This window comes from Apteryx rowi, unplaced genomic scaffold (genome assembly GCF_003343035.1).
Source record: "Apteryx rowi isolate R43461 unplaced genomic scaffold, aptRow1 scaffold_287, whole genome shotgun sequence".
In the NCBI taxonomy this organism is placed as follows: Eukaryota; Metazoa; Chordata; class Aves; order Apterygiformes; family Apterygidae; genus Apteryx; species Apteryx rowi.
In genome coordinates, this window is record NW_020449274.1 from 733,037 (window position 1) to 758,911 (window position 25,875).

At 41.1% G+C, this 25,875-nt stretch overlaps 1 protein-coding gene across 13 annotated transcripts in view; it reads left to right on the forward strand.

Moving 5' to 3' along the window:
• The window catches only part of TCF20 (transcription factor 20), a 129,918-nt gene that overhangs the window by 82,942 nt on the left and 21,101 nt on the right, over positions 1 to 25,875 (forward strand). For 5 of the 13 annotated variants that reach the window (XM_026069085.1, XM_026069086.1, XM_026069088.1 and 2 more), the window contains exon 2: positions 2,663 to 8,314. In XM_026069085.1, the coding sequence (XP_025924870.1) occupies positions 2,699 to 8,314 (5,616 nt within the window). In that variant the 5' untranslated portion in view covers positions 2,663 to 2,698. Of the gene's footprint in view, positions 1 to 911; positions 1,536 to 2,662; positions 8,315 to 25,875 lie in introns of those variants that run through there. The other 8 variants (XR_003254082.1, XM_026069089.1, XM_026069083.1 and 5 more) reach the window with 3 other exon arrangements.

A 25,875-nucleotide genomic window follows, 5' to 3' on the forward strand; every position in this document is an offset into this window, starting at 1 on the left:
TCCATAATGTAATTAAATTATACTTTTTGAATAGTGAGGAAATATTTGGAATGTTTCCTGCCATTATTAATACTGATATGTTAGCAGTATTCAAGCCTCTATTAGCAGTAGTATAGAAGCATGAATATAATCATTGATCAGAAAGTTTTTGTATAATGTAATGTGGAACAGGCTTCCTGAAGCCTTGTTTGGGCTATGCAAAGTAAGCTTTATTAAAGCTGTATTTAAAAATGAGTCTGAGATTCTCTGAGAGGCTGAGCCTGTGATGAGGATGGAAATTATGCTTTTATGAGATGATGCAAAGCACGTTACTGCTAGGGAGTGAATTCAGACTCTGCAGCACATGAACATTGCTGATTGCAGAGCTCAAAGCTGCTTTCATCCAGAGAAGCTGCTTTCTAACATCTGATGGTTGCAGTAGGTGTTTCTCCACCTTTAGTTTGATAACTTAATTCCATTTCTGTGTACTTTTTTTCTCCTTGCTTTTATTTTTTTTCCCTTCCTTTTGTATGCTTTGGTCTGAAGATTGAAAATGGGACAAAAAATTTTTTTATAGCTGCCTCAACTTTGGGGACAGGAGCTTCCAACTGACAAAAGATAGATGGAAATAATTCAGGAAAGTATATTTTTCCATAAGAAACCCAAACTGGACAGATCAGCATGGTTTGGTTTTTATAACAGTGTTACTCATATTTGTGTAGTCTTTAAAATGTTAGAAAATGAAAGTTCAACATGACACCAAAACTTTCTTATACTCTAATATTTTTTAAGTGCCATGCTATAAGATTAAAGCTACAGTAAAGTTGACTTCCTGGAAGGAGAGAGACAGAAGCAGAAGAATCAGCAATTCGAAGTTCCCATCTGATTCTAGTGACTATTTTGGTAACATTCTTTTGGACATCAAGCTGCATGAACCAAGGCCACAACACAAAGTTTATGCCTTTCTGAGATGGAAAGGGGTTATTAAGATGTGCACTGGAGTGTCTTTTGTGTTCCATAGCATGCGTACACAAAGTAGTAGAAACCCAAATATAAATAGTATCCTCTTCTGAAGAAGCCCCGATGATGAAGCTCCATTGAGTAAGAGCCTTCTGTAGATGAGATGTTCCTTAATAAAATTCTGAGAGGCAGCTGGAAAAAGATTATAATGCCATGTATAGTCTGCATCTTATTATTTGTATGTCTGTTTCCTTGGTACTCTTTGGTGATCTTCTACTTGAGCAAAATTTTAAGTACAAAAACAGACTTGAATTCTAAGTGGGTTCAGTTGAAGGTGACAAGCACAAAGGATGACTAAATGAGAAAACATAATGCAGACAAGTCTTCTAGGAAGTCTCTAATCTGAGGAGTTAGGGTTTTTTTCCCCCGGGAAAGTGTGAGTGTTGTATTAACACTTACCTAAAGAAAGAGAAGTCTCTCCAGGTGGGCTTTGTCCAGTTTGTTTTCAGGAAGGGAAAGCTGCAAGGCAGCATTTCATTTAAGGACATACTATGCAGTTGCAGCACTGGAGAACAGTAACAGAGCTGTCAAAACCAGTAAGTTTTTGTCATCTGTTTATTGGTTTTTTTTGTTTTTTGTTTTTTTTTGGAAATACCAAAAAAGACTGTATATACATATGCTTGTTTGTTACCTTGCTTTTCTTAATGCCTCTAGTGATGTGTCAAGCTCTTAGTGAAGGACTAGGCAGGGTTCGCAGACAGTTCTGCAGCTGTAGTCCGGTCCTTGAGGATGAGTCATGAGTTCCACATCCTGAATAGTAAATTGAGGTGTATAGGAGAGCCTTCCTGAAGTGCATTTAGTTAGGAGTTCATTATGTAAATGTAGATAATCGTACATGCTATTCCAAAACATATGGTCTGGCTTTTTTGACAAATGTTTTCAGTTAAGTTTCTTTCAGGGTAATATGAAAGTCTTGTAGATCCCTTTGCACAAGTAGAGTGGACTTGTCTTGATTTTCCATCTTTTAGAATGAAGCCTAAGCGGGGAAAAATATCACTTGTTTCTTGCTGTGTTGACTTTCACCTAAAAGTGTCACTGGAATAGTTGGGAACAGAGCATGGAACAGGTGTATTTGAGCATGCTGGTGTCAGTTCTTCCAGTTTCCCATAGAGCCTTTTGATTGGAGTATCTTAGTTTGAACTTCGGTCAATTCTATCTAGAGTGTTTTCTACTAGAGATCTCTTTGAGTGAAATGTGGGCCCTTGGGTATCATTCTTACTGCAGATCCAAGGATGTTTTGAGAATGATTACCTCTTTCAATGTTGTAGCACAGTATTTCCAGTATTAGCCTTAGAGAATAGGTCAAGGATGATGGTGGTTCTCCTTCTTTGCTTAGCAAAATACTGCTGAAAGTTTGTTTCCTCTGAGGCACATAAACTGACCCAGTTAGTGACTGCAGGGAAATATTAATACTGAATAAGTGCTCCAACTGGTGGTAGGATACAAACTTAGTTGTTCTTGGAAATTAGTGATTCCTCTTACTTGCACTGCCTAGAAGGTCCAAAAAAGCACAAGCAAAGGGACTAGGCCTTGATCCTGTACTAGAAGTTAGGAGACAAATACTAGATGTTAATTGTTGTTAAAACTGTAAAATTGAACAGTGGTATTCGTGTGACTGGGAGATACGCGTGCTATACTTCTTTTTTTTCTTCCACCCCTTTAGGAGGGCTTTCGAGCTGTCGCTCTGCTGCTGAACAGCATGCAGTCCTTTCGGGAGCAAAGTAGTTACCACGGAAACCAGCAGAACTACCCGCAGGAAGTGCACAGTTCATCCCGACTGGAAGAATTCAGCCCCCGCCAGCAGGCCCAGATGTTCCAGAGCTTTGGAGGAGGTGCTGGCAGTGGACGTCGTGGAGCAACAGGCGCCTCTACAGCAATGCCTGGTGAGAGCTCTGGCCATCAGAGCTACCAAGGTTTCAGAAAAGAAGCAGGAGAATTTTACTATATGGCTGCCAACAAAGATCCAGTGGCATCAGGAGGGCAGCAGCCACCTCAGCGCAGGCCTTCTGGACCAGTACAGAGCTATGGGCCCCCTCAGGGGAGTAGCTTTGGGAGTCAGTATGGGAGTGAGGGACATGTGGGCCAGTTTCAAACACAACACTCGAGCCTTGGGGGTGTATCCCACTACCAACAGGATTATACTGGCCCTTTCTCTCCAGGGAGTGCCCAGTATCAGCAGCAGGCTTCTAGCCAGCAGCAGCAGGTGCAGCAGCTGAGACAGCAGATCTATCAGTCTCATCAGCCTTTACCCCAGGCTTCCAGCCAGTCTGCTTCCAGCACCTCACACTTGCAGCCAATGCAGCGTCCATCCACCCTGCCTTCCTCTGCTTCTGGGTACCAGTTACGAGTGGGTCAGTTCAGCCAACACTATCAGCCACCTTCGTCCTCTTCCTCCTCCTCTTTCCCTTCCCCACAGCGTTTTGGCCAGTCGGGACAGAACTATGATGGAAGTTACAGTGTGAATTCTGGATCGCAGTATGAAGGCCATGCTGTGGGTTCCAGTGCACAGGCATATGGGACCCAGTCCAACTACAGCTTTCAGGCTCAACCAATGAAAAGCTTTGAGCAGTCTAAGCTACCCCAGAGTGGGCAGCAGGGGCAGCAGCAGCAGCATCCACCTCAGCATGTAATGCAGTACTCAAATGCTGCCACCAAACTCTCTCTTCAAAGTCAAGTGGGACAGTACAGCCAAGCTGAAGTTCCTGTAAGATCACCAATGCAGTTCCACCAGAACTTCAGTCCAATTTCTAATCCATCTCCTGCTGCATCTGTGGTTCAGTCTCCAAGCTGCAGTTCTACCCCTTCTCCTCTCATGCCAGGTGGAGAAAATCTCCAATGTGGGCAAGGCAATATGTCCATGGGTTCTAGAAACCGAATCTTGCAGATGATGCCCCAGCTTAGCCCCACACCATCTATGATGCCAAGTCCCAATGCTCATGCAGGGGGATTCAAGGGGTTTGGGCTGGAAGGACTGCAGGAGAAAAGGCTCACAGATCCAGGGCTGAGCAGCTTAAGTGCTCTAAGTTCTCAAGTGGCCAATCTGCCTAACACTGTCCAGCACATGTTGCTCTCAGATGCCTTGGCACCTCAGAAAAAAAGTTCCAAAAGGTCATCCTCTTCAAAGAAGGCTGACAGCTGCACAAACTCAGAAGGCTCCTCCCAGGCAGAGGAGCAGCTTAAGTCTCCCTTGGCAGAGTCTCTTGATGGTGGTTGTTCCAGCAGTTCAGAGGATCATGGGGAGAGGGTGAGGCAGCTGAGTGGCCAGAGCACCAGCTCAGACACCACCTACAAAGGGGGTAACTTAGAGAGATCCAACTCCTCACCAGCACAAGGCTCTCAGAATGAGCCATCAAAACTCAGCACCAGCCCTGCAGCTAGGGAAGATGTGGCCTCCCCTGATGGGAAGGAAGCCATGGTAGCAGTGGAAACTACTCCAAAAGTGAATGAAAAGGCAGTTGGGGTGATTGTCTCTCGAGAAGCCATGACAGGAAGAGTAGAAAAGTCAGGTGGGCAAGATAAACCTGCGCAAGATGATGTTTCCACAGCCACCCAGGCGCCAGCTAGTGCTAGTGCAGCGAAAGAAGCTGGGCATGCAGGACCACAGCCAGAAGCTCAAGGAGGGAGTAAAGGGAGCAAAAGTGGAGATAACACTAACCATAATGGAGAGGGGAACAGCCAGCCTGGCCATGCAGTCGTCGGGTCAAATTTTCCTGTGAGAACAGAACCTTCCAAATCTCCTGGCAGTTTAAGATATAGTTACAAGGATAATATAGCAGCTGGTATACAGAGAAACATTGGTGGCTTTCCACAGTATCCTGGTCAAGAAAAAGGGGATTTTCCAGGGCACAGTGAGCGCAAAGGCCGGAATGAGAAGTTTCCTAGCCTCCTGCAGGAGGTCTTACAGGGTTATCACCATCATCCGGACAGACGATATTCTAGGAATGCACAGGAACATTCTGGGATGGCTGGGAGTTTAGAGGGAGCCATGAGGCCCAACATCTTAATTAGTCAAACCAATGAATTGACCAATAGAAGCCTCCTAAACAAAAGCATGGGGTCTCTCCTAGAAGGCCCTCACTGGGGTCCCTGGGATAGGAAATCAAGCAGCACAGCTCCTGACATGAAGCAGATCAATCTAGCTGATTACCCTATTGCTAGAAAGTTTGAGGTAGAGTCTCAGTCTTCTGCCCATGAAGGGGGAGCACTCTCAGAGAGGAGATCAGTGATCTGTGACATATCTCCATTAAGGCAGCTTGTCAGAGATCCTGGCCCTCACCCAATGGGCCACATAGGTCCTGAGGCCAGAAGTGGACGGAGTGAACGTCTTGCTCCTGGCTTAAGCCAGTCAGTAATACTTCCTGGTGGTTTAGTATCCATGGAAACAAAGATGAAGGCTCACAGTGGGCAAATCAAAGAAGAAGATTTTGAACAGTCAAAGACCTCAGCTAGTCTCAATAATAAAAAAACAGGAGACCATTGTCATCCTGCTGGCATCAAGCATGAATCTTTCCGAGGCAATGCTAGCCCTGGAGCTGCAGTCTCTGATTCTGGTCCAGACTACGTTCCTCAGCAGGACAGATCAACACAGATGAGGCGAGCACCTGGCAGAACTGGAAGCAGCAGGGGTAAATCACCTTCTCAATTTCAGGATCTTGCAGATAAGCTGAAAATGTCACCAGGCAGAAGCAGAGGCCCAGGAACAGATCTGCATCACATGAACCCACACATGACACTATCTGAAAGAGTTAACAGGGGTTCCTTGCATTCTGCATACTCTCAGAATTCAGAAGGCTCATCTTTGGCTTCAGCATATCACACAAATGCTAGGCCTCATGCTTTTGGTGACCCTAACCAGAGTTTAAATTCCCAGTATCATTACAAGAGGCAGATATACCAGCAACAGCAAGAAGAATACAAAGATTGGGCAAGCAGCACTGCTCAGGGTGTGATTGCTGCAGCTCAGCACAGACAGGAAGGGGCAAGGAAGAGCCCAAGACAACAGCAGTTTCTAGAAAGAGTAAGGAGTCCCTTGAAAAATGACAAGGATGGGATGATGTACATTCAAGGTAGCTCTTATCATGATACTGGAAGCCAAGAAGCTGGGCGCTGTCTTATGGGGAGTGATAGTGCTCAGAGCAAATGTGCCGAACTGAAACATGGTAACCAGAAGATGCAACAACATGAATCTGGTTGGGACCTCTCCCGGCAAACTTCTCCTGCCAAAAGCAGTGGCCCTCTTGGAGTAGGCAACCAAAAAAGGTTTTGCCCTCAAGAAAGCGATGGACATAGACGAGAGGAATCTACAGATTTGCCCAAGCCTAGTAATGCCATGCTCAGGCTCCCTGGCCAGGAAGACCAGTCTCCTCAGAACCCATTAATTATGAGGAGGAGAGTCCGTTCTTTCATCTCGCCTATCCCTACCAAAAGACAGCCACAGGATATGAAAAACAGTGGCACTGAAGACAAAGGGCGACTGATGACTTCAGCAAAAGAAGGAACTGATAAAACATACAACTCCTACGCCCATTCATCTCAAAGCCAAGATGTTGGCAAGCCGGTTGCAAAGGGAGATTCTTTCAAGAACCTGCCAAATCCTGATAATAGGAATTGCCCTGCTGTTTCCCTTACAAGCCCGGCTAAGACCAAAATATTGCCCCCAAGAAAGGGGCGAGGATTAAAACTGGAAGCTATTGTTCAAAAAATTACATCTCCCAATATTAGGAGAAGTGTTTCCACCAACAGTGCTGAAACTGGTGCAGATACTGTCACTCTTGATGACATTCTGTCCCTTAAGAGTGGACCTGAAGGAGGAAGTGTGGCTGGGCATGGACCAGAGGCTGAGAAAAGAAAAGGAGAGATACTGTCAGATCAAGTAGGGCCAGCAAGCCAGGATGCAACCAGTGAAATAACTCTTCCAAGATCTTCAGAAGAGTGGCCAAGCAATGAAGATGATAAAACCAAGAAAGAAACCCCTGAAACTGCCAGTATTAGTAAAGAAGGAACAGGATCCAGTGGAGTTCTACCACCTTCTCAGAAGTCAGGTGGTCAGGGAAGGTCTGATGGATCTGTAAGTGGAGCTGGAACTCTGACCTTTCCCGACTCAAAAACAATCTCCCCTTCTGGTGTGTTTACTTCTGAACCAAACCCAAGGTCTGAGGAAAAAGATGGAGATGTGACAAACATTTCACCCAAGCCAGATGGTTTCCCTCCAAAGGGATATTTTCCCTCTGGAAAGAAAAAGGGGAGGCCAATTGGGAGCGTGAACAAGCAGAAGAAGCAGCAGCAGCAACAGCAGCAGCAACAACAGCAGCAGCAGCAGCAGTTGCCACCCCCACTGCCACCGCCACCAGTACCTTCACAACCTTCAGAAGGGGTAGCTGGTGGAGAGCCGAAACCTAAGCGGCAAAGGAGGGAGAGGCGAAAACCTGCAGCACAGCCACGGAAACGGAAGACTAGACGGGCTGCTCCAATTGTGGAGCCTCAAGAACCAGAGATTAAGCTGAAATATGCTACCCAGTCTGTAGATAAAACTGACACCAAGAATAAGTCCTTTTTCCCTTACATTCATGTGGTCAACAAGTGTGAACTAGGCGCTGTGTGCACAATCATTAATGCAGAGGAAGAGGAGCAGAACAAATTGGTGAGGGGTCGGAAGGGACAGAGATCTTCAACGCCCCCTCCTAGCAACGCGGAGAGCAAAGTGCTGCCCACCTCAACTTTCATGCTGCAGGGCCCTGTAGTAACAGAGTCCTCTGTCTTGGGGCATTTGGTTTGCTGCCTGTGTGGCAAATGGGCCAGCTATCGTAATATGGGTGACCTTTTTGGTCCTTTCTACCCCCAGGATTATGCAGCCACCTTGCCCAAGAACCCACCTCCAAAGAGGGCCACAGAAATGCAGAGCAAGGTCAAGGTACGGCACAAAAGTGCTTCTAATGGTTCCAAGACAGATACAGAAGAGGAGGAAGAACAGCAACAACAGAAGGAACAAAGAAGCCTAGCTGCTCATCCCCGCTTTAAGAGGCGGCACCGCTCTGAGGACTGTAGTGGAACCTCTCGGTCACTTTCAAGGGGAGCTTCTTGTAAAAAAGCAACCACTGAAGGTGGCAGTGGTGGTGAAAAGACTCCTTTGGACTCAAAACCCTCTATGCCCACTTCAGAAGGTGGCGCTGAGCTGGAGTTACAAATTCCTGAACTACCTCTTGACAGCAATGAATTTTGGGTCCATGAGGGTTGTATTCTCTGGGCCAATGGGATCTACCTGGTCTGTGGCAGGCTCTATGGGCTGCAGGAAGCTGTGGAAATTGCAAGAGAAATGGTGAGTACCTAAACTTATATGAAATGATGAGATGATTTGCAATGTATATAACATTTTGAATACAGTTTTTTCCTTGTCCTTCTCTCAAGTCTGAAACAATCATCTTTCATCTGTAAGTAAATCTCTAGTGTTGCCCTTTTAATAGCCTAGTTTAGATCTCTGCTGCACCCGGGTGAGACAGATTTTTCAGGCATCAAAGAGCTGAATGCTCATTACCTATTAAAATTAGATAATGAGGAAAAAAAATCCCCCAAAATTTGGATGTCCAGACCTTCTTCATGACTATGATGATCCATTTTTTCCTCTGTATTCTGTCCTGGTAGATACTAATACTCTTCAGGCCTCTTCTTGGAATTATACAGTGAAAGGACAAGTGGCAATGGGCGCAAGTTGCAATAAAAGAAATTCCAATTCAATATTAGCCCCCCTCCCCCCCCCCMAAAAAAAATCAGGGTGAGGGTGGTCTAACATTAGAACAGAGGCTGAGTGAAGTTGTAGAATATCCATGGAGATGCTCAAAATGTGACTGTACAAGGCCTTGAGCAACCCGTTTTAACTCTGAAGTTGGATCTAACTTCAAAGTTGGCACTGCTTTGAGCAGGGGCTTAGACCAGAGATCTCCAGAGGTCCCTTCCAAACTTGATTACTCTGGGGCACTAAGACATATTACACAACTGTAGGAAAATTGGCAGTTTCTACAAAATAGGGGAGGTAGAGTAGAATGGCACAGAGGTCTTAAGCATTGGGTAAAACACAGGTGGCTTTAGTACTGATGAGTTGCATGGGAATTATCCTACAATTCATACTGATAACTGCCTTTTTCCAAAGTGTGGGGCTCTGACTATGCAGTTAGTGAGGAGAAATATGTAAAATCAAAGTGTGTGTGTGGGGGGGGGAGAACAGAAGATTATTTGCAACCTCTGGATTATGGATGGAGACACTATTCTTGATAATCTGAGATAGAAGCTGATATCTCAAAACCACAGCTATGTGGCTTTATCTTAGCCATCATCAGTATGCTGCACCCCTTTATTTGCTGTTATCTTTTCCATTATACTTTCTGTCCTGGGCCAGACCATGGAAGAGGGGCTAGACTATTTTTTCTGTTGCCTTCAGATTCTTCCTTTTCTAAGCAGTGCTAGGATTCAGTTTTTTTCTTCTCTTCCCTCTGCACTGTCGCATACTCTACGCTCATTTCCTCCCCGTGAGCCTTCCTCTTCAAGTTTGATTCCTGGCTTCTTGTGCACTGTTCTTTGACAGTAATTACATGCTTCTTTGCCCTAACTTCATTTGGCCTGCGTTCTTATTTCTAGTCTCCCATTAAACAAAGACGGTTAATCTCATTTGGTTTTCTTCGAGCAGTGCTTGTGTGCTTGTTCCGATCTGATTGCTGAATTTCCTCTCTCTCTCTGATAATACCAAGGTTTCTTTGAGGATCTTCACCATCATTTGGATCCCACTTGCAAGGTCACCGTGCTTTCATGTGTCATGTAGTTCACCAGCAATTTGAATTCAGGTCTCTTCAGCCTGTTTTTTTTCCTTTTTCCTGCTCTGAGGATATGTCACACTTTCACTTGTGATTCTTGTTTCTCCTAAAGCAAATGCCTTCTCTGGCAATTCTTGAACCACTTGATTTGCCCTCAGTGATACTTTTTGTGCTTTTGTTCCTGCAAAGGGAGTGTGCGTAGCAGAAATATGACTATGCTGTTTGGCCCTAATCAAACTTAAGTCACAGCCCATTATCCACTATGTTTTTGGGTTTTTTTATGGTGCTTGCATGTTTGGCATCTAGTTCTTTCTCTGCATGAGATTTTCATGACTCTTTTTCTGACAGAATACACTTTGGCCTACCCTTTCTCATTTTCTTCCTACAGTTCTGATCATCTCCTTGTCACAGATTTTTTTTTTCTCCTCTTAATCCTTTCATCTCCCCTTTTGACACCATACAATGTCTCCTTATCTCCCTTGAACCCTGTCCTTTCTCTCTACTTTCTCTTTCCTTTAATCACTTGTTCAACTTTAGGGTTTTTTTTTTCCCCCTCACGGTACATGTAGACATGAGTATTTCCCATCTTTGAAGTGTACAGAAAGCCTGTGGCCTCTCTTGCCTTTGCAACTACCTCTTCATTTCCTTTCTCTTTTTTCATCTCAAAATTATTTGAGTGCATTGTCTGGGGCTCTTGTCCTCCGCTCTGTCTTTGATTGTGCTCTAATGCTATTGTAATCACTGTTTACTATGATCTCTTCCTAGCTAAAGTTCAGAGCTAGTACTTCATTTTCCTTTCCCTGTCAGCTAAATTTGTCACTATCAGCTGTGCTCTTCTTAAACTGTTGTTCCACCTGCTTCCCATCTGTGTCCTTTTTTGATTACTTCTTTTCTTTCTAATGTTTTTCTGTTTTTTGTTTTTGTTACCCCCCCACCCCCTTTCCCCAGAGGCTGTTTATCAATTGCAGCTTTTTGTGGGGCTTCTCTAAAGTTCTGCCTCTGCTTTCCTCCCCTGTATCCTGGAATGCCATGTCTTTGGGTAACTTTTGGTAATGCAGTCACTTTATTCCAGAGACTTGTAGAGCTTCCTTTTTGCTCCAGTTTCATGTTCATCTGTCACAAACTTAAAAATTATTCTTGAATTCATGATGAGTTCTCAGACTCTCACTTCAAACTCAGCTTTTAATCTACATCCTCCACAATCTATCCTCTACCATCTTGTTCTGATTTTCTTGTCACTCAGATTCATAATCTTGTCATTTGACTTGAAAAGGATTTCTTTCTAATTCTTCCTATCTAGGGCTATAAGAAAGCCTGCTTACACTTTGTTTATGAGATTTAATATATACCCTTTCAGTTCTCAGAACTGTTCTGTCTAGATCCATTTTTTTAAACTAGTTTTAAGATGGTAGGAGGAGGAACCATTTTTGTGAGTTTTGTTACTGTGTTTGTACAAGATACACAGAATCACACAGAATCACACAGAATCACTGAGGTTGGAAGGGACCTCTGGAGATCATCTAGTCCAACCCCCCTGCTCAAGCAGGGTCACCTAGAGCACATTGCACAGGATTGCATCCAGGCGGCTTTTGAATATCTCCAGAGAAGGAGACTCCACCACCTCTCGGGGCAACCTGTTCCAGTGCTCTGTCACCCTCACAGTGAAAAAGTTTTTCCTCATGTTAAGATGGAAGTGTCTGTGTTTCAGTTTGTGCCCATTGCCTCACGTCCTGTCGCTCGGCACCACTGAAAAGAGTCTGGCCCCATCCTCTCGACACCCTCCCTTCACATACTTGTACACATTGATAAGATCTCCTCTCAGCCTTCTCTTCTCCAAGCTAAACAGGCCAAGCTCTCTCAGCCTTTCCTCATAAGAGAGATGCTCCAGTCCCCTAATCATCTTTGTGGCCCTTCGCTGGACTTGCTCCAGTAGTGCCACATCCCTCTTGTACTGGGGAGCCCAGAACTGGACGCAGTACTCCAGATGTGGCCTCACCAGGGCTGAGTAGAGGGGGAGAATCACTTCCCTCGACCTGCTGGCAACACTCTTCCTGATGCACCCCAGGATACCATTGGCCTTCTTGGCCACAAGGGCACATTGCTGCCTCATGCTTAACTTGGTGTCCACCAGCACTCCCAGGTCCTTCTCAGCAGAGCTGCTTTCCAGCAGGTCAACCCCCAGCCTGTACTGCTGCATGGGGTTATTCCTCCCCAGGTGCAGGACCCTGCACTTCCCTTTGTTGAATTTCATGAGGTTCCTCTCTGCCCACCTCTCCAGCCTGTCCAAGTCTCTTTGAATGGCAGCGTAACAGATGTTCTAGCTGAATGCTGGGCTCTTCTGCGCTGTGTCAGAGTAATCCATCTTTCTCCTTTACCTCTGTCACAAATAATGGAATAGTTTCTTTTTCCTAGTAGTATTTGGATTTTAACCTTTTATCCTGTTGTAGCAAAATGTAGTGCTGGATTCTTCTATGGAAGCAGTGTATCCTTCCCCCTTCAGTTAGGAAAGGGTTACACCCAGCATGAGCATGGCAGTCAAGATATTAAGAGGTGCGTACCTGCCACAAGCCATCCTCAGGCGGTGAAAAGGCTCTGTTGAACTTGACTCTCTTTTGCCCTGCTGCCTGAGGACAGCCTTCTGGCTCAGACAGCTGATTTCTTATGCTTGGTGCATATGCTCTTTCTTTACGTCTTCCTTGCTTTGGAAGTGCATCTTCTTTTTCTTTCCTCTGACATGCAGTTCATCACTGTTAGTCTTGGAAAAGCAGACATTGGCAAACCATGTAGCTGCTTGCTAGCAGGAGAGAGGAGACAGATGTGTCTGCACAAGCATAGGAGAATAGGTCTTAGTTCTGGTCTAGGAAAGGGAAGACGTTGGTTTGTGGCAAATTAAGGGTCATGAGTCTGAAAGTGAATAATTCATATATATAACACATTCTGTGTAAATGGAATATTGCCTTACTTCAGAATTCACGTAAATCACTTAAAACTGGTATTTGGCTCTTATACCATGGCAAGGATGTTAACGGACCTTCAAGCTTGGCATTTTGGGGTTGAAGGCTAACTGAAGTCTTGAAAAAATGTCGTCCCCCTAGTCCTGGGTGCACCTGTTGCCCATAGAAAGCTCTCTTAATTACTGTGGGTGGTCAGACACCATGTTTTGGGCTAAGTAAAACAGGTCATAAGTGATTTGAAGATAAGATCTTTACCTCATGGTACCAGGAACCTTAAGGCTGGTACTCCTGCAGTAGGTTTGAGAGTACATCTGGAGACCTGGCCCTCCTTGGGTTAGATTTAGTTCATTCATGTCCTTCCTGTGGGGGATTTATTTTGTCTCTGTTCTTAAAGTCATGTCAGGCCATTTCTTTGAATTTATGTATTTGGAAAACTAACAGTTGCACAGACTTCACTATAAAGATCTTTAAGAAAAGTTTCCTGCTCTGTTTATCTTCTCCTCATCATTTTCCTACTCTTGAGAAACTGTTGCAAGATGAAATCTTGGTTACTGTTGAAAATGTCAAAAATTTCAAGCCCCTTTAGCAGCTCTCATCAGAACAGATTTAATTTTCAAAAGAATTGATTGTGTTTCAGTATTCAATTTAAAAAGCGGTAAGTAAATCCAAAAAACATTCTTTGTGTTACCTGTTGAGTTGCAAAGTCCAAGGAGATAGATAGTTCTACTATTGATTTCTAAAAAGCCATTCACTAGAAGGTGGTATGCTGTTGCTTGGAGCTCTTACACAACACAGGCTTTTTCCAAGGCAGAGGCTCTGGTCCAGCACAGGTATTATTTCTGATTTTTTTTTTTTTTTTCTCGTTCCTATCATTTTCAGAATTGACCTTGGTGAAGTTAAAACTGGCTCTTGTTTCTGCTGACAGTGCTCTGTGAAAGGAAAACTTGTTTATCCCCCAATAAAGATCCCCTTTAAAAGGTCTCAAGAATTTAATGCTTTAGCCCTCCCTGCTTCATTCCCAGCCTGATAAATCTTTTAATCCTTATGTACCGAAGGAAGTCCTTGGAGCCTGTTTCCTATGCTGCTTTTTACTGAAAGGCTCATCAATTTCAGTCAGGAGAACTTAAGAGTAGCAAGCAGTAAAGGGTAAAATCTGTCCATGATATGCTATATAATGGCAGGTGATTCTGGGCTTTCTCTCACCAATTTGGAATTTTGCTATCTGTGTGACTCTTCATGGATTATCTTTGAAAGCCTATTGCTTACTTGAAGAGAAGTCTACATGCTTTAGGACAGTTGATGTATTTAACAAGGCTGTTAGAATGGTTCGACTTTGGTTTTTAAGAGCTTTCTCCAAAGTCGTATAGGCTCAGACAAGTTCAGAACCTAAATGCATGTCTTTTTCTTTGCAAATTGATGCTTGGATCTTTGAATTTTTCATTACTGTTGGGCAGTGGCAGGCTTCTGGCTCATTTCCAGTGTGCCTTTTTAGATGTTTGCAGGGCTGTTCTATCGAGACGGGTTTTATGTGTGCTATCCAGACTTCACGGAGAACAACTGGTTTCGCACAGGAAGGGTGTCCTTGACCACTTAAGGTTCCTGCTAGCTGATCTCCTGAGTATGTATCTGTGGAAATTCGTGCCATAAAAGAGATAAGGATTGCCTATCTATAGTAGTTTTTGTTCACTTCTCTTGTTTTCATAGAACCATTCTTGTTCATTTACTTCTCCCATTCTGGATTCTTGCTGTAAATTGGGCAACAGGAGGTCCCTAGGAGGGACCACTAGGCATTAAGCTATTATTTATATTCTCAGATTTGGGAAATCAATGCCTGACAAAAATTATCTTACGTGCTGTAAGTAAATGCTTTTAAAGGGTTCCTAACTGTGGCTAATCAAATGTCAAAATTAGGGAATCAGAATGGCCTGAGAAAATTGTGGGAGGTTAGCTACCTCTGGAAAAACAAAGTGAAACAGCTTCTAATCCCACAAAGTTAAATAGTATAGCACCGAGAATCTGAAAGTGTCAGTTATATTTGGAATGTCTCATTTTGCACATGTGTGCTTTGTTATACCTCAGCCAGGCTAGGAGCAAGTTGCTGTCAAAAGGGGTGACCCTACTTCATTCTCTTTGCAGGCTGCTTGCTCCCACTGTTTCCCTTATGCTAAATCTACCAGTTATGCAGTTGCACAGTGGGTGGATTTTTAGCTAGCTAATCTGTTGGAAGAGTAGCCAGGGGTGGGGTGTCTTTCTGCCAGATCAGCCAGCTGAATCAGCTTACTCTGTGGACCATGTTTGCTACATCTGATAGGGAGGGCCCTTTTCACTGGTTACTATAACCATTAGATCAAGTTAGCCAAAACACAAAATTGTGCCCAGGTGACACCATCACTTGGAAGTGTTATAGTCCAACAATGCTACTGTTTTTAAACGTGAGGAGATGAATGTTGACCTTTTATTCATTATCCTTCTTTTTAGAGAAGAAAAATGTGCAGAACCTGGCATGGTTTTTCCCTTAGTTTTTCTTTGCCAAAAGTCTATCAAGTAAAGTTCTGCATTGGGTCAGGGTTCAGCTGAAATAATAATTTGCTGCTTCAAAGGCTCGCATGCCTGACAAATACAGGAAGGAAAAACTGTTTCCCACACCTGGACTTGTAATAGTAAGGAGGAATTTCCAGAGTAGGAAGAAGTGGCACTGGAACTTGTTAATTTTGTACCCTGATGAAAGGGAAATGAGTAATGGATTAAAAACTGCATGTTATCAGTGGTTTTAAAAGGGAAGATTGAGAACATTGTCTGCTGTCTTTATCTCTGTCAACAGCTTTTAATGTGCTTTAACCCCAAAAGAGGAGTGCCACAAAATCTCAAGGCACCTTGTACAATTACCCTTCAAGTGATTGAATTTCCATAGATTGTGCCTAAATACTCAGTTATTTGAGCTGAAAAGATACTCTTTCTTTCTTGAAGATGGGCCTTAGTAAAATTAACATTCATTTTCATTCTTCAAGAAATGGCAGCATCTTCAATATTCTTCTGCAGTGTTATGAAAATAAGAAAGCTTGAAATTTCTGGTAGAGAAGAAATTCTGAAAGACAGGTTGAATAATGAACTTCTGATTCAGCTTTCCCAGAAAGGCATTGCCATCTGCTGTGCTGCTGAAATTCTCTTGTGCTGTCGTGACTCCTGGTTTGCAGAGAGTACGCCACCATAGAAATGAGAACCTAATAGATGCTCCTGATGTATCTCAGTTCATCGCCTGCCTCTGGTAGGGACCTAGAAGTGCGAATGACTAGTACTAGATCTCTTTGTAGTACACAGAGCTGCTGTGAGCTAATATCAGAATCCTCAGCTGCCAAACAGGTGAGCAGACAGAATCCACACCTACACTTCTGATGCATATATTTCAGTATCTTCAGTGACTGAAAGCCATTGATTACATTTGGGAGACAAAACCTGTTTCCCTTACCCTTTTTGTGAATAAAAATCAGCTGAACCTGGTGCAGCATATTGATGATCTTGGATTATAAATGGCAGGAAGGGCACCTTAGTTGAGGTCTCAAATGTAAAGATGGTATGGGGAAAGGAGGAAAGATTTCCCCATATCAACCTTTTGAATAGTGGCAGAGAGAAGAAAGCTAGATAGGGAAGTAATTTTTGTGCATCTTTAATAGCTGACTCCATTGCCAATAACTTATCCCACAGTATGGGCATCATGTCTGTTCTTACATGTGGTTTTATATTTTACTGTTTGTCTAGCATGTGGAGCAAGGAAAGTGGAAAATAGATTTACTGGCAATAGAGCGCTGGGAAAGAATAGAATGTTTAAACACTTATGTTAGTTGTAGCCAGGGGCACTGGAAAGTTTTGTATGTAAAATGTAGCATGTTCATTCCACTGTTGTGGCCTTTCTATAAAGCATCAGGGATCCTCAAAAATCTGTGTATAATTTTCATTTAAAAATGTATTTAAATAACTTTAATTTCAAAGAAACTCTTCCAGATGAGAATGAAGACTTCTCTATGCAGGAGATTTCTAAACAAAGCTTTGGAGCTTTTTGTCTGGCTGTCCACAAACTCGCACAATCTTTTTTCATGGGCTTTTAAGTTGCTCTGTTACTGTAGAGGTGCCAAACTGTTGCTAAATTCTCAGTAGTGAGTGAATACCATCCATTTAAATATATTTTTAGGTTGAAATTTTTTAAGCTGTGCTGACAAAGTTCTAAGATTCCCAGCAGTTAGGGAGGAGAGTGGTTGTTGTTTTATTTTTTTTTAATTTGGACTGGACTTGAGTGATGGCCTCTTCCTGTTCAGGTTACAGATGACAGTCACTTGAGCTGTATCCCCTAAATCTCAGTAGAAGAATGCTACTAACAAATAGGTACTGAAGGACCTTCAAAAACTTGAGAAGCTTATTCTGCTGTGCACTGCCATATTTAAAATAGCCTTTATTTAATTATAGGTGGGCAAAAGTGTAAAGTTTACTCTTTAAAATAGTTTTCCTGTTTTGGAAAAAACTGTTTTTAATCTTTCTTTGCTTTGTCCGTTTGATAAGAGGTTAATTTCTGGAGGTCAAAATTCATGGCTTTCCTTCATAAAATATTGTATGGATTATTAGAATTATGTTCTATCTTTTGTAAGACTTTTTAAATAAAATATTTTACAGTTTCTCTATTTTATTTTTAAAATAAATGTTATCCTGAAGCCTTTGTTCACTGAGTAAGCAAAAATAGTACTTCAGCTATGCTAATGTTCTACCATGCATAATAAAGGAAAGCTCTTCAAACACTACAAAGCAAACCAAGTTCCTAAAAAGCTATATGAGAATAATACTTTGTGCAGTAGCCAAGCTTGGATAGGAATGCTGCAGATCAGAATTGAGAAACTCTGCCTGTGGTGTAAGACTTTTTTTAATACAATATAGGCAATTTTTGAATTTCTGTTGCTTCAAAGGTAAATTTTCCATCTAGCTGTCCATTATAAAACTAGTTATATAACCCCAATACCTGTTTTGAGTTAGAAGAAAATTGTCAAATATGTTCTGAAGTAGGTCAGCATAATTTCTCTGGATTTAGAAGGATGAGTAAAAATAAAACTGAAGTAGGATTAGTATTCATGTAGTAATTTTAGAAGCTGTAGCAAAATTAAAACTTGGCAGACAATGTTACTCTGAACAGACAAGAGTCAGAGAAAAGAGATTCTGTTCTCTCTGTACTGCAGAATCTTGTTTGAGGTCATGAAGGAAGCCAGGACTTGAGTCTGGGTTCTCTGAATCTTAAAACACTCCTTTTCACCTAATCTAAACTATGCTATTCTTAGACTGTTGCATTCTGTATTTTTTTTCATAGCATAGGAAATATTTTCAAACTGAATTTCATACATTTCTATGGAGTCTGTGTGAAGCATAGGATAGTCTTCATGGAGAGAGGACTTGAAAAAAGTTATTAATGAACCTTCATTGTTATGGATTGGATCCCAGCCAGCTGCTTAGTGATTAAAGTTTAATTGCATGATGATTAGTTTTCATTAGTAAGCAATTAGCACTTAACAGCAGTCTTGTATTGCTAAAGCTATGGGCTAGCATAAGTGGATTGAGCCATGTTGAGAAGGTATATAGCTGGAGAGGCAGGCACAAAGCTGTTTGGGGAATATGGGGATGTGAATTCTGGTTTCCTCTAGCAGCCCCTTCCTACTGCAGAGTTGAGCAGGAAAAGGAGCAAATTGCCGAAAGTACAGCTGGACCTAAGGCACAAAGATTGGCTGTGGCTTTGTCCTCATCTAGGGAACTATCAAAATTATCATCATCCTGAAAGAGCCTTTTAAAGCCTTTTGCCCTCAAATTAGTGCTGGTTTCTCCTCCTACAGCTTTGTAGTCTTATCCCATTCCTTGCCACTACTAAAATTCTTCTCTAAATCCCTCACTAAACTTGGCAAAATCCCCAGTCACCACTGTGATACCAGTCCTTGATTGCTTTGTGCCAGTGTGCTGAGTGAGGGGAAAGATGAGTTTGGTTTAGGGGGAAGTAGAATAAGATGGGGTAACCAAAAATGGGGGTAGAGAAAGGGTAGAAGTGTAGCTGTTAAATGTTGAGGGAAGGAGACTGCAGGAGAGCAGAGTAAGCCCTGATAAACCTCTCCTGCTCCACTGAAGATTCTGCTCTGAAGGTGGACTTCACTGGCAACTTAGGCTAGTCTGAGTTATGGCTGTTAAGAAGCCTTTCTGTTTCCCCACACCTTCTCTTCTGCCAGCATTACTGCTGTGTGACTACCCGAAGTAATTCAGGTAGCTTATCTAGCCTGCAAGCTTGTATTTTTTTTTCCTTTATCAAACTAATTTTTGGCAGGACCAGCTTTCTTAACATTTAGTGTCAGTACTGTCCATACTGTCAGTAGGGAAAAGGCACAGCCAGGGGTAGGATGGGGCAGGAGATTGTGCAATCAAAAAATGGTATCTTAAAACCATCTGGAAGTTAGCAGACTGGTCAAGACTGTGACTTCAGAAAGAAAGTAAGTTTTTCTAGCATGGTATTACTAGTTACACAAATCAATAAATTTAATAAAAGGTACACTTTAAATTTTAATCTAAGGTGGTTCTTAAATATAGATAGCTTTGTAGCTTCTATTACTGAGGTGCAACCCTCTACTCATCTAGATATATGAAAAGGCAGTTGTGTTTTTTTTTTTTCCCCCCCCCTCCATTCCCTGATCTAGAAGTCTTAGGGACCAGATGCTCCCTCCCTTCCTCCGGCCTGATTTGCCAGCCAGACTAAACCAAAGCAGATGTTTCTCTTCAGTTAGAAGGACCGAAATAGCTGTGATTTCTTTTGAGTATTTCTCCTCACAGTGTTCAGGGTGTGATTCTGATCACATAGATCAACTTAAGTTATCTTCAGATTTGCTGAGTTTTTGGTGAGAGTAGACATAACAACATGGAACTCAGCATAAGCTACTAAACCTACCCAAGACACAACTGAACAGTGGAGTGGCCAAGCCCCCTGAGAGGTCCACATGCTACAGCTGCGCTGGTTGTCAGTACCTGCGCTGTTGTGTTGTAAATAGATTGCATTTCTTCCTGAGGTCTAGTTGCACAACTGATTGTAGCATAAATACGCTTCAGTCTTATCTCAGCCAGCTAATTATTGTCTGTGCCCAAAGCTTTCCTTGTGTTTAAGAAAATGTTAAAGGTTGATGTTAAAAATTGTTTATATTATCTTTGCTTATTAGTGAATATTTCTTTCTGTTTTTCACTCCTTTCATGTTTTATTTTGATTTGCAGTTAGGTCCCTTAGTTCTAACTTAGCCATATATTTGTCTTGTTCTCATGGCTTATCACTTGACAAAATATGGTGCTGTTGTTACTTTGCACTACGCTGTTGTCAGCTGCAGCTTTACTGCATCTCTAGCACCTTACTTTATTCTTTTTACTAATAAGAAGTTAAGCTTGCTGAGTTTAAGAAAGTTGCTGATTATTAAAGAAGAATTGGCAACTTCAAGAAAAGACTTAATAGTAAAGGAGAGAAAAAGGAGGAGAGTGTCCTTACACGAGTCACTGAAAGGAGAACTTTTCTATAAAGGAACTATTTCTCTAATATTAAAAAAAAGCAGCTTTAGTACTGGAGTTCAGTTCTGAGAAAACCATGAACTTTTCAAACCCCATCCCTATACTGTCAAAAACTCCTTATGTTGCCTTTGGCAAGTCTGTCAAGACAAGAAATAATTCTGTAAATTTGAAAAAAACACTGATTTTGTGACCATTGAGACAAATTTGGAGGGCGCTTTGAAAATTGAAAGTATGGTATGTTTTTAAATTGTCAGATGTTGTTAATTAAATTGTAAAATTAGGCAGGTGATGTGAGGTTGCATGTTTTAGTTGCATAGAAGATGTAAGTTAAATCACTTTAAAGTTTGTTCATGTATCCTTTAGAGGCAGGTCCACAGAAGATAATAATGTTCTGTTACGTGTTTGTCTGATGTTAGCTTTTGCTTTTCTTAAAGAAAGTTAAAATGCCAGAGAACCTAACTTGAATGTACTGGTACCCTGTGTTAAATCATTATTAAATTTAATTGTCAACTGTTTTTCGGAGGAAAGACACTTCAAGTTAAATTTATGACTAAAATTTCAAGGTTGCCACAACGTATAACCAACATCTTCCAGAAAATGAAGAATTTGTTTAGATGTTGATTTTAGGAAATTGTTTGGGTTGGATTAGAACAATTCCAATACTCACATTACAGGGATATAAAAGTATTTTATGAGGTTTTTATGCAGTTTTTATTCCTACACTTAAATTTAATTATTCCTCCTCCTTTGAAGTGTCATATTGTCATAAGTTATTATTGGGGAGAACAGGCATTCTTTAGTGATGCCACAAGGTATTATTCCTCCAAGCAGAAATGTGCAGAGGCAGTTCACGAGAAACAACAGTTTCAAATAAGATGCCATAAATTCAGTTTTCTGGACAAATAGCTTCAAGGCTAATGCCAAAAGAAGAATTTTCCCTTCTGATTCTCTGAAGCTGTCTAACCAAGAAGACTTTATTGCTGACTTACACTTCTACTTTTGGGCTACAGCCTTCAGAAGATGGAGGGATAAGAAGTGAGAAGAGAGTGTGCTTGCCTATAATATGCTTAAAAACAAAACAAAAAGACCCTTATCCTTCTGTTTCTTCTTCAGGTGAAAAAAGAATCAAATCTCCTTTTGATCTCACACAGTGGCTTATTTCTAGTATTCTAGGGCTAGCACCAGTCCTTTTTATCTTAGTATAGTTTGATCTAGGTTTATAAACCGAAAGTGTGGCTTGCAAATAGCTAGCTAACATCATTGCCTTTCTATCATGATTCAGTGATGGTCTGAGCCTGAAAGAGCTTCATTAAGTCTTTTTTCCCTTCAGATTTGGGGAGAACTACATACTCCCTAATCCTTAGGCAGAGGAAGTTGTTTCCCCAGTAGAACAACATTAAATTTATCCTTTAAGGAAACTACTGGCACTACCTCAGCTGTTTTGTAATATTCAGCTGGAATGCTATCCGGCCTTGGACTTTTGCTGCTATTTATGTTTGCTGCCACTTCTAAACTGCTACTAGTTCATCTGAAGTTTTTCTCAATGTTGTGTGTCTTTGGCAAGCCTGCTGCTCCTGGATATTTTTGAATAGCCTCAGTTTAGAATTCATGAAAAGTAGTTACTATTGTAATAGGCAGTGTGAGCAGCACATATGTCATGGTTTGTAGGTTTTTTGCCGATTATTACTGAGTAGTGAAATAACATATTTCTTTTGAAACCCATTCAGATTTTTGGCCAACAGACATTATTTTCCATAAAACATCTCCTCTCTATCTGAGGCTTTTTCATCAATGTACTTTACTAATCTGTTTAGTTTTCCTCAACTATTGATTATTTTTGCCATAGTTCATGAGCTTGTGTTTTGATTTTTCTTAACTTTTTTAAGACTGATGTGTTACTTGACAACTCAGCATTGAGAAGGGATGTATTGACTCCTAGGCTTTTCTCCTTCCCTAAGTATTGCACCTTTTCCATTTCTCTAGGATTGAATTCGCTTACTGTTGCTGCTGATCTGCAGCTGCTTTTCCTAAGTAGTAGCAGCAGCCACGAGTGGACGTCAGGAATCTTTGTCTGCTCTTTGCATCCTGCTCACCTTCTCCTTAAAGCTCTGCCACTAACTACTACTTCAGCAGTCTTCTGAAGGAGCTCTCGTTGTCATTATTTCTTCTTTAAAAGTATTGAGCAGTTCCATTTTTATTTGCTGCAGACTTATCCTTCTTCTAGAGAGGCAGTTTGTTCATTTTGCAGTAAGATGATCTTTGGGACCTTTTTGACCTATCCTTACTTGCAATGGAATATATTTTGATCATGCAGTAGGATTGTTTCTTTAGATCTTAATTTAAGAATTGACATCCTTATTAATGAGTAAACATCTGTTTGGAATAGTGTTAAATTTTTTCCTAAAACATCATTTTCATATATGTCCTTCATGCCTCAAACATAATTAACTATCCTAGGCCATTGTGCTCTGCCCTCATTCTACTTCTTTCAGTTTCAAGAATTTATGTTCTACTTCCAATCAGTCCATCCTGGCTAATTTTATAACTTTCTAAACCAGATACCTCATGTGTAAAAACCTGCACATTTACCTTTGCTTTCCTTCACTCATTCCACAGAATCACAGAATGGATGAAGTTGGAAGGGACCTTTAGAGATCATCTAGTCCAACCCACAGGGTCACCTAGAGCACGTTGCCCAGGACCCTGTCCAGATGGCTTTTGAATATCTCCAAGGATGGAGACTCCACTACCTCTCTGGGCAACCTGTTCCAGTGCTCAGTGACACTCACAGTAAAGAAGTTTTTCCTTAGGTTCCTACAGAACTTCTCATGTTTCAGCTTGTGCCCATTGCCTCTCATCCTATTGCTGGGCACCACTGAAAAGAGAAAAAATAGTTTTCATTAATCTGAATAATAATTTTGAATGTTCTCTATACATTTTGGACATTTCCTGTAATCAGTGCCCATGATGGTCAGGAAAGAAAAGTACTGGCAGAAAATTCAGATGTGGCAAATGCTCTCTCATTGCTGAGTATGCTATTCCCATAATTGTGTATCTCCTTATCACATAATCACTGCTTCAAAATTTGAATTCCTTTTTCCTCTTTTAAGTCAGTTCTTCTATTTTTCAGGCCTTTTCTTAACAAAATTGCACTTACTGTTACACATTTAAGTTCCCAAATGAATAGCCAAGATAACATAAACTGTGTAAGTTTTTTCAGATAGACTTGCATACTTCAGCAAATTCTAAGCCCCTGTACTTGTACATGATGGCCTGAAATGCTTCTCTTGTTCAAGGTGGTTCTTTTTCATCAAAGGAAACAAGATTTATACATTTTTTGTCTTGTTGTACCTGCTAGTCTATTTATTCTTTTAATTTGAAATTACATTTCATGTGAGATATATTGGCTATAAAGAGGTATACTTAACCTGCTTAATTTAAAATTAAACATGCTTTTTCATTATCATTTTAAGTTATTGGTAATTTTTTGTTACTTTTGCTAAATCTGTTCAAGTTAACCTTCAGTTTACTCTTGAGGTATCTGAACTCTGTTGTAGTTCAGTTATGCTTGGTCCTTTCTTTTGTTTGGTTTTTTTTTTCTTTCCATTTTTTGAGGAGCGGGGAGGGTTCACCATTCTCCATGGCTTTCTCAGCTTTTCACCAATGTCATCTTGCAGAGTATCTTCATGTACATTTAAGCTTCTAATCACTGAAAGCGAATTTCTCTCTTAGATCAAATTTCAACCCTTTTGTATAGCATTATAGTTTTTCTCAGCCTTCACTTTCTGTTCTGGAGGTGAAGACTGAAAAGTCTTAAAAACTGCATCTCGTGCCCTTACGGTATAATTTCTGGGTGCTTTATGTTCACATACGTTCTTTTTAATAATCAAGGATTTTTTTTGTTGTTCATTGTGGAATTTCACAATCAAATCTCTGAGTCTGTGGAAGAGCTGCCATGCTGGGCAAGAATGAAATGTTTTGTTGTGGTATCCTGTCTCCAGCAATGGTCAGGAGCAGTTATCTTGGGAGATGTGTAATAAACCAGTCATGTACAGAGTGGTACTTCTCCTAAGTATTTTCTCCCAGCTTTCAGTTGTCACAGCAGTTTCTTTCAGATCACTGTGTTTAGTAGACACTGACACACCTATGCTTAGTGAATTTGTCTAATCTCTTTTTGAACTCCCTCTTGCTTTCGGCCAGTACAGCATTCTTTGGCAGTGAGTTTTACAGTTTAATTATTTGCTGCATGAAAATGCAGGTTTATTTTAAGTTCTAAACCAGCTGCTTAATGATCGCATTATTTGCTCCTACTTCTTTGACTTATGAACACCATACTTGATTTTATAGATCTTGGTTGTGTCCTCCTTCTATTACCTCTTTTCCATTTAGTCTGTTCTCATATGGAAGTTCTTTATGCTCCTCATTATCTCTGTGGTCTTCCTGTATATTTTTTTTCTCATCTGTCATATTCTTGTAGTGATAGGGTGACCAGGACCACATGCAGTATTCAAGATGTCAGGATGCTATAGTGATACACAGATCTAATGATAATTTTGATTTCATTATCAATTTCTTTTCCTAATAATTCCTTATGTTCTGACTGTCTTTTTTACAGTCGCAGGGACTGAAGTGATGTTTTCAAAACTCTATCTAGGATGACTCCTCCTTTCTTTTCATGAGTAGTGATAGCTAATTTAGAGTATATCATCTTATATATGTCTAGGTGAAATTATTTTTACCCATGTGAGTTGCTTTGGACTTACCAACATTAGGTTTCATTTCTTTTCTATCATCTAGTCATCCAGCATGGTGAGATCTTTTTGCAATTCTTTGCCATCAGTTTGAGACTTGATGCAAAGTTTACAGATTTTGTCACCTTATTATTCGCTCCATTTTTGAGATTCTGTATGAATAAAGTGGAATAGCTTAAGTGTCAGAATAGGACCACAGAAAGCTGTGCTGGCAAACCTTTGCTTGTCAAAACTAGCAATCTTCTCTTCTTGTTACTTTCTTTTTTCCACCAAGTTGAGGAAGATGGAAAGCTCTGTTCTTTCTTCATTTACAGTGCTTCTGTTGTATTTTAATCAACTTTGTATGTACTGAATAGGATTTCTGTTTTTAAGATATTTTTAAATTTCTAGTATTTCTTCTGTTTTTTTTCCATGCCATCCATTTTGAGCTGCAGCTTCTCTTTGTGCTTCAGCAGCCCATGCAGCATTGCAGTTCTGACTCTTCCCTGTGTTTCCTAATCCAGCTTTATAGTACAGTGATGGCATCTTCCAGATCATGAATTTGTCTCTTTGCTGAAATCTAAATTAGTTCTTAGTTGCTTGTATTCAGGATAGCTGCCCAATTCTACTTAAGTGATTAGTTTATTTTTCTTCAGTATTACTTGGTTTGCTTGCTACAGAAGTTCCATCATCACTGGCAAGAGATACCTGTTAATAATGCAAGTTTGAAGCACTTTTATTTATAAGGATGTTTCTTTTTAATTGAAAGATTCATTTTTTTCTGATATTCTGTGCCTGTTTTTGGAGAACTTGCATTCGTTATGAAGAGAAATA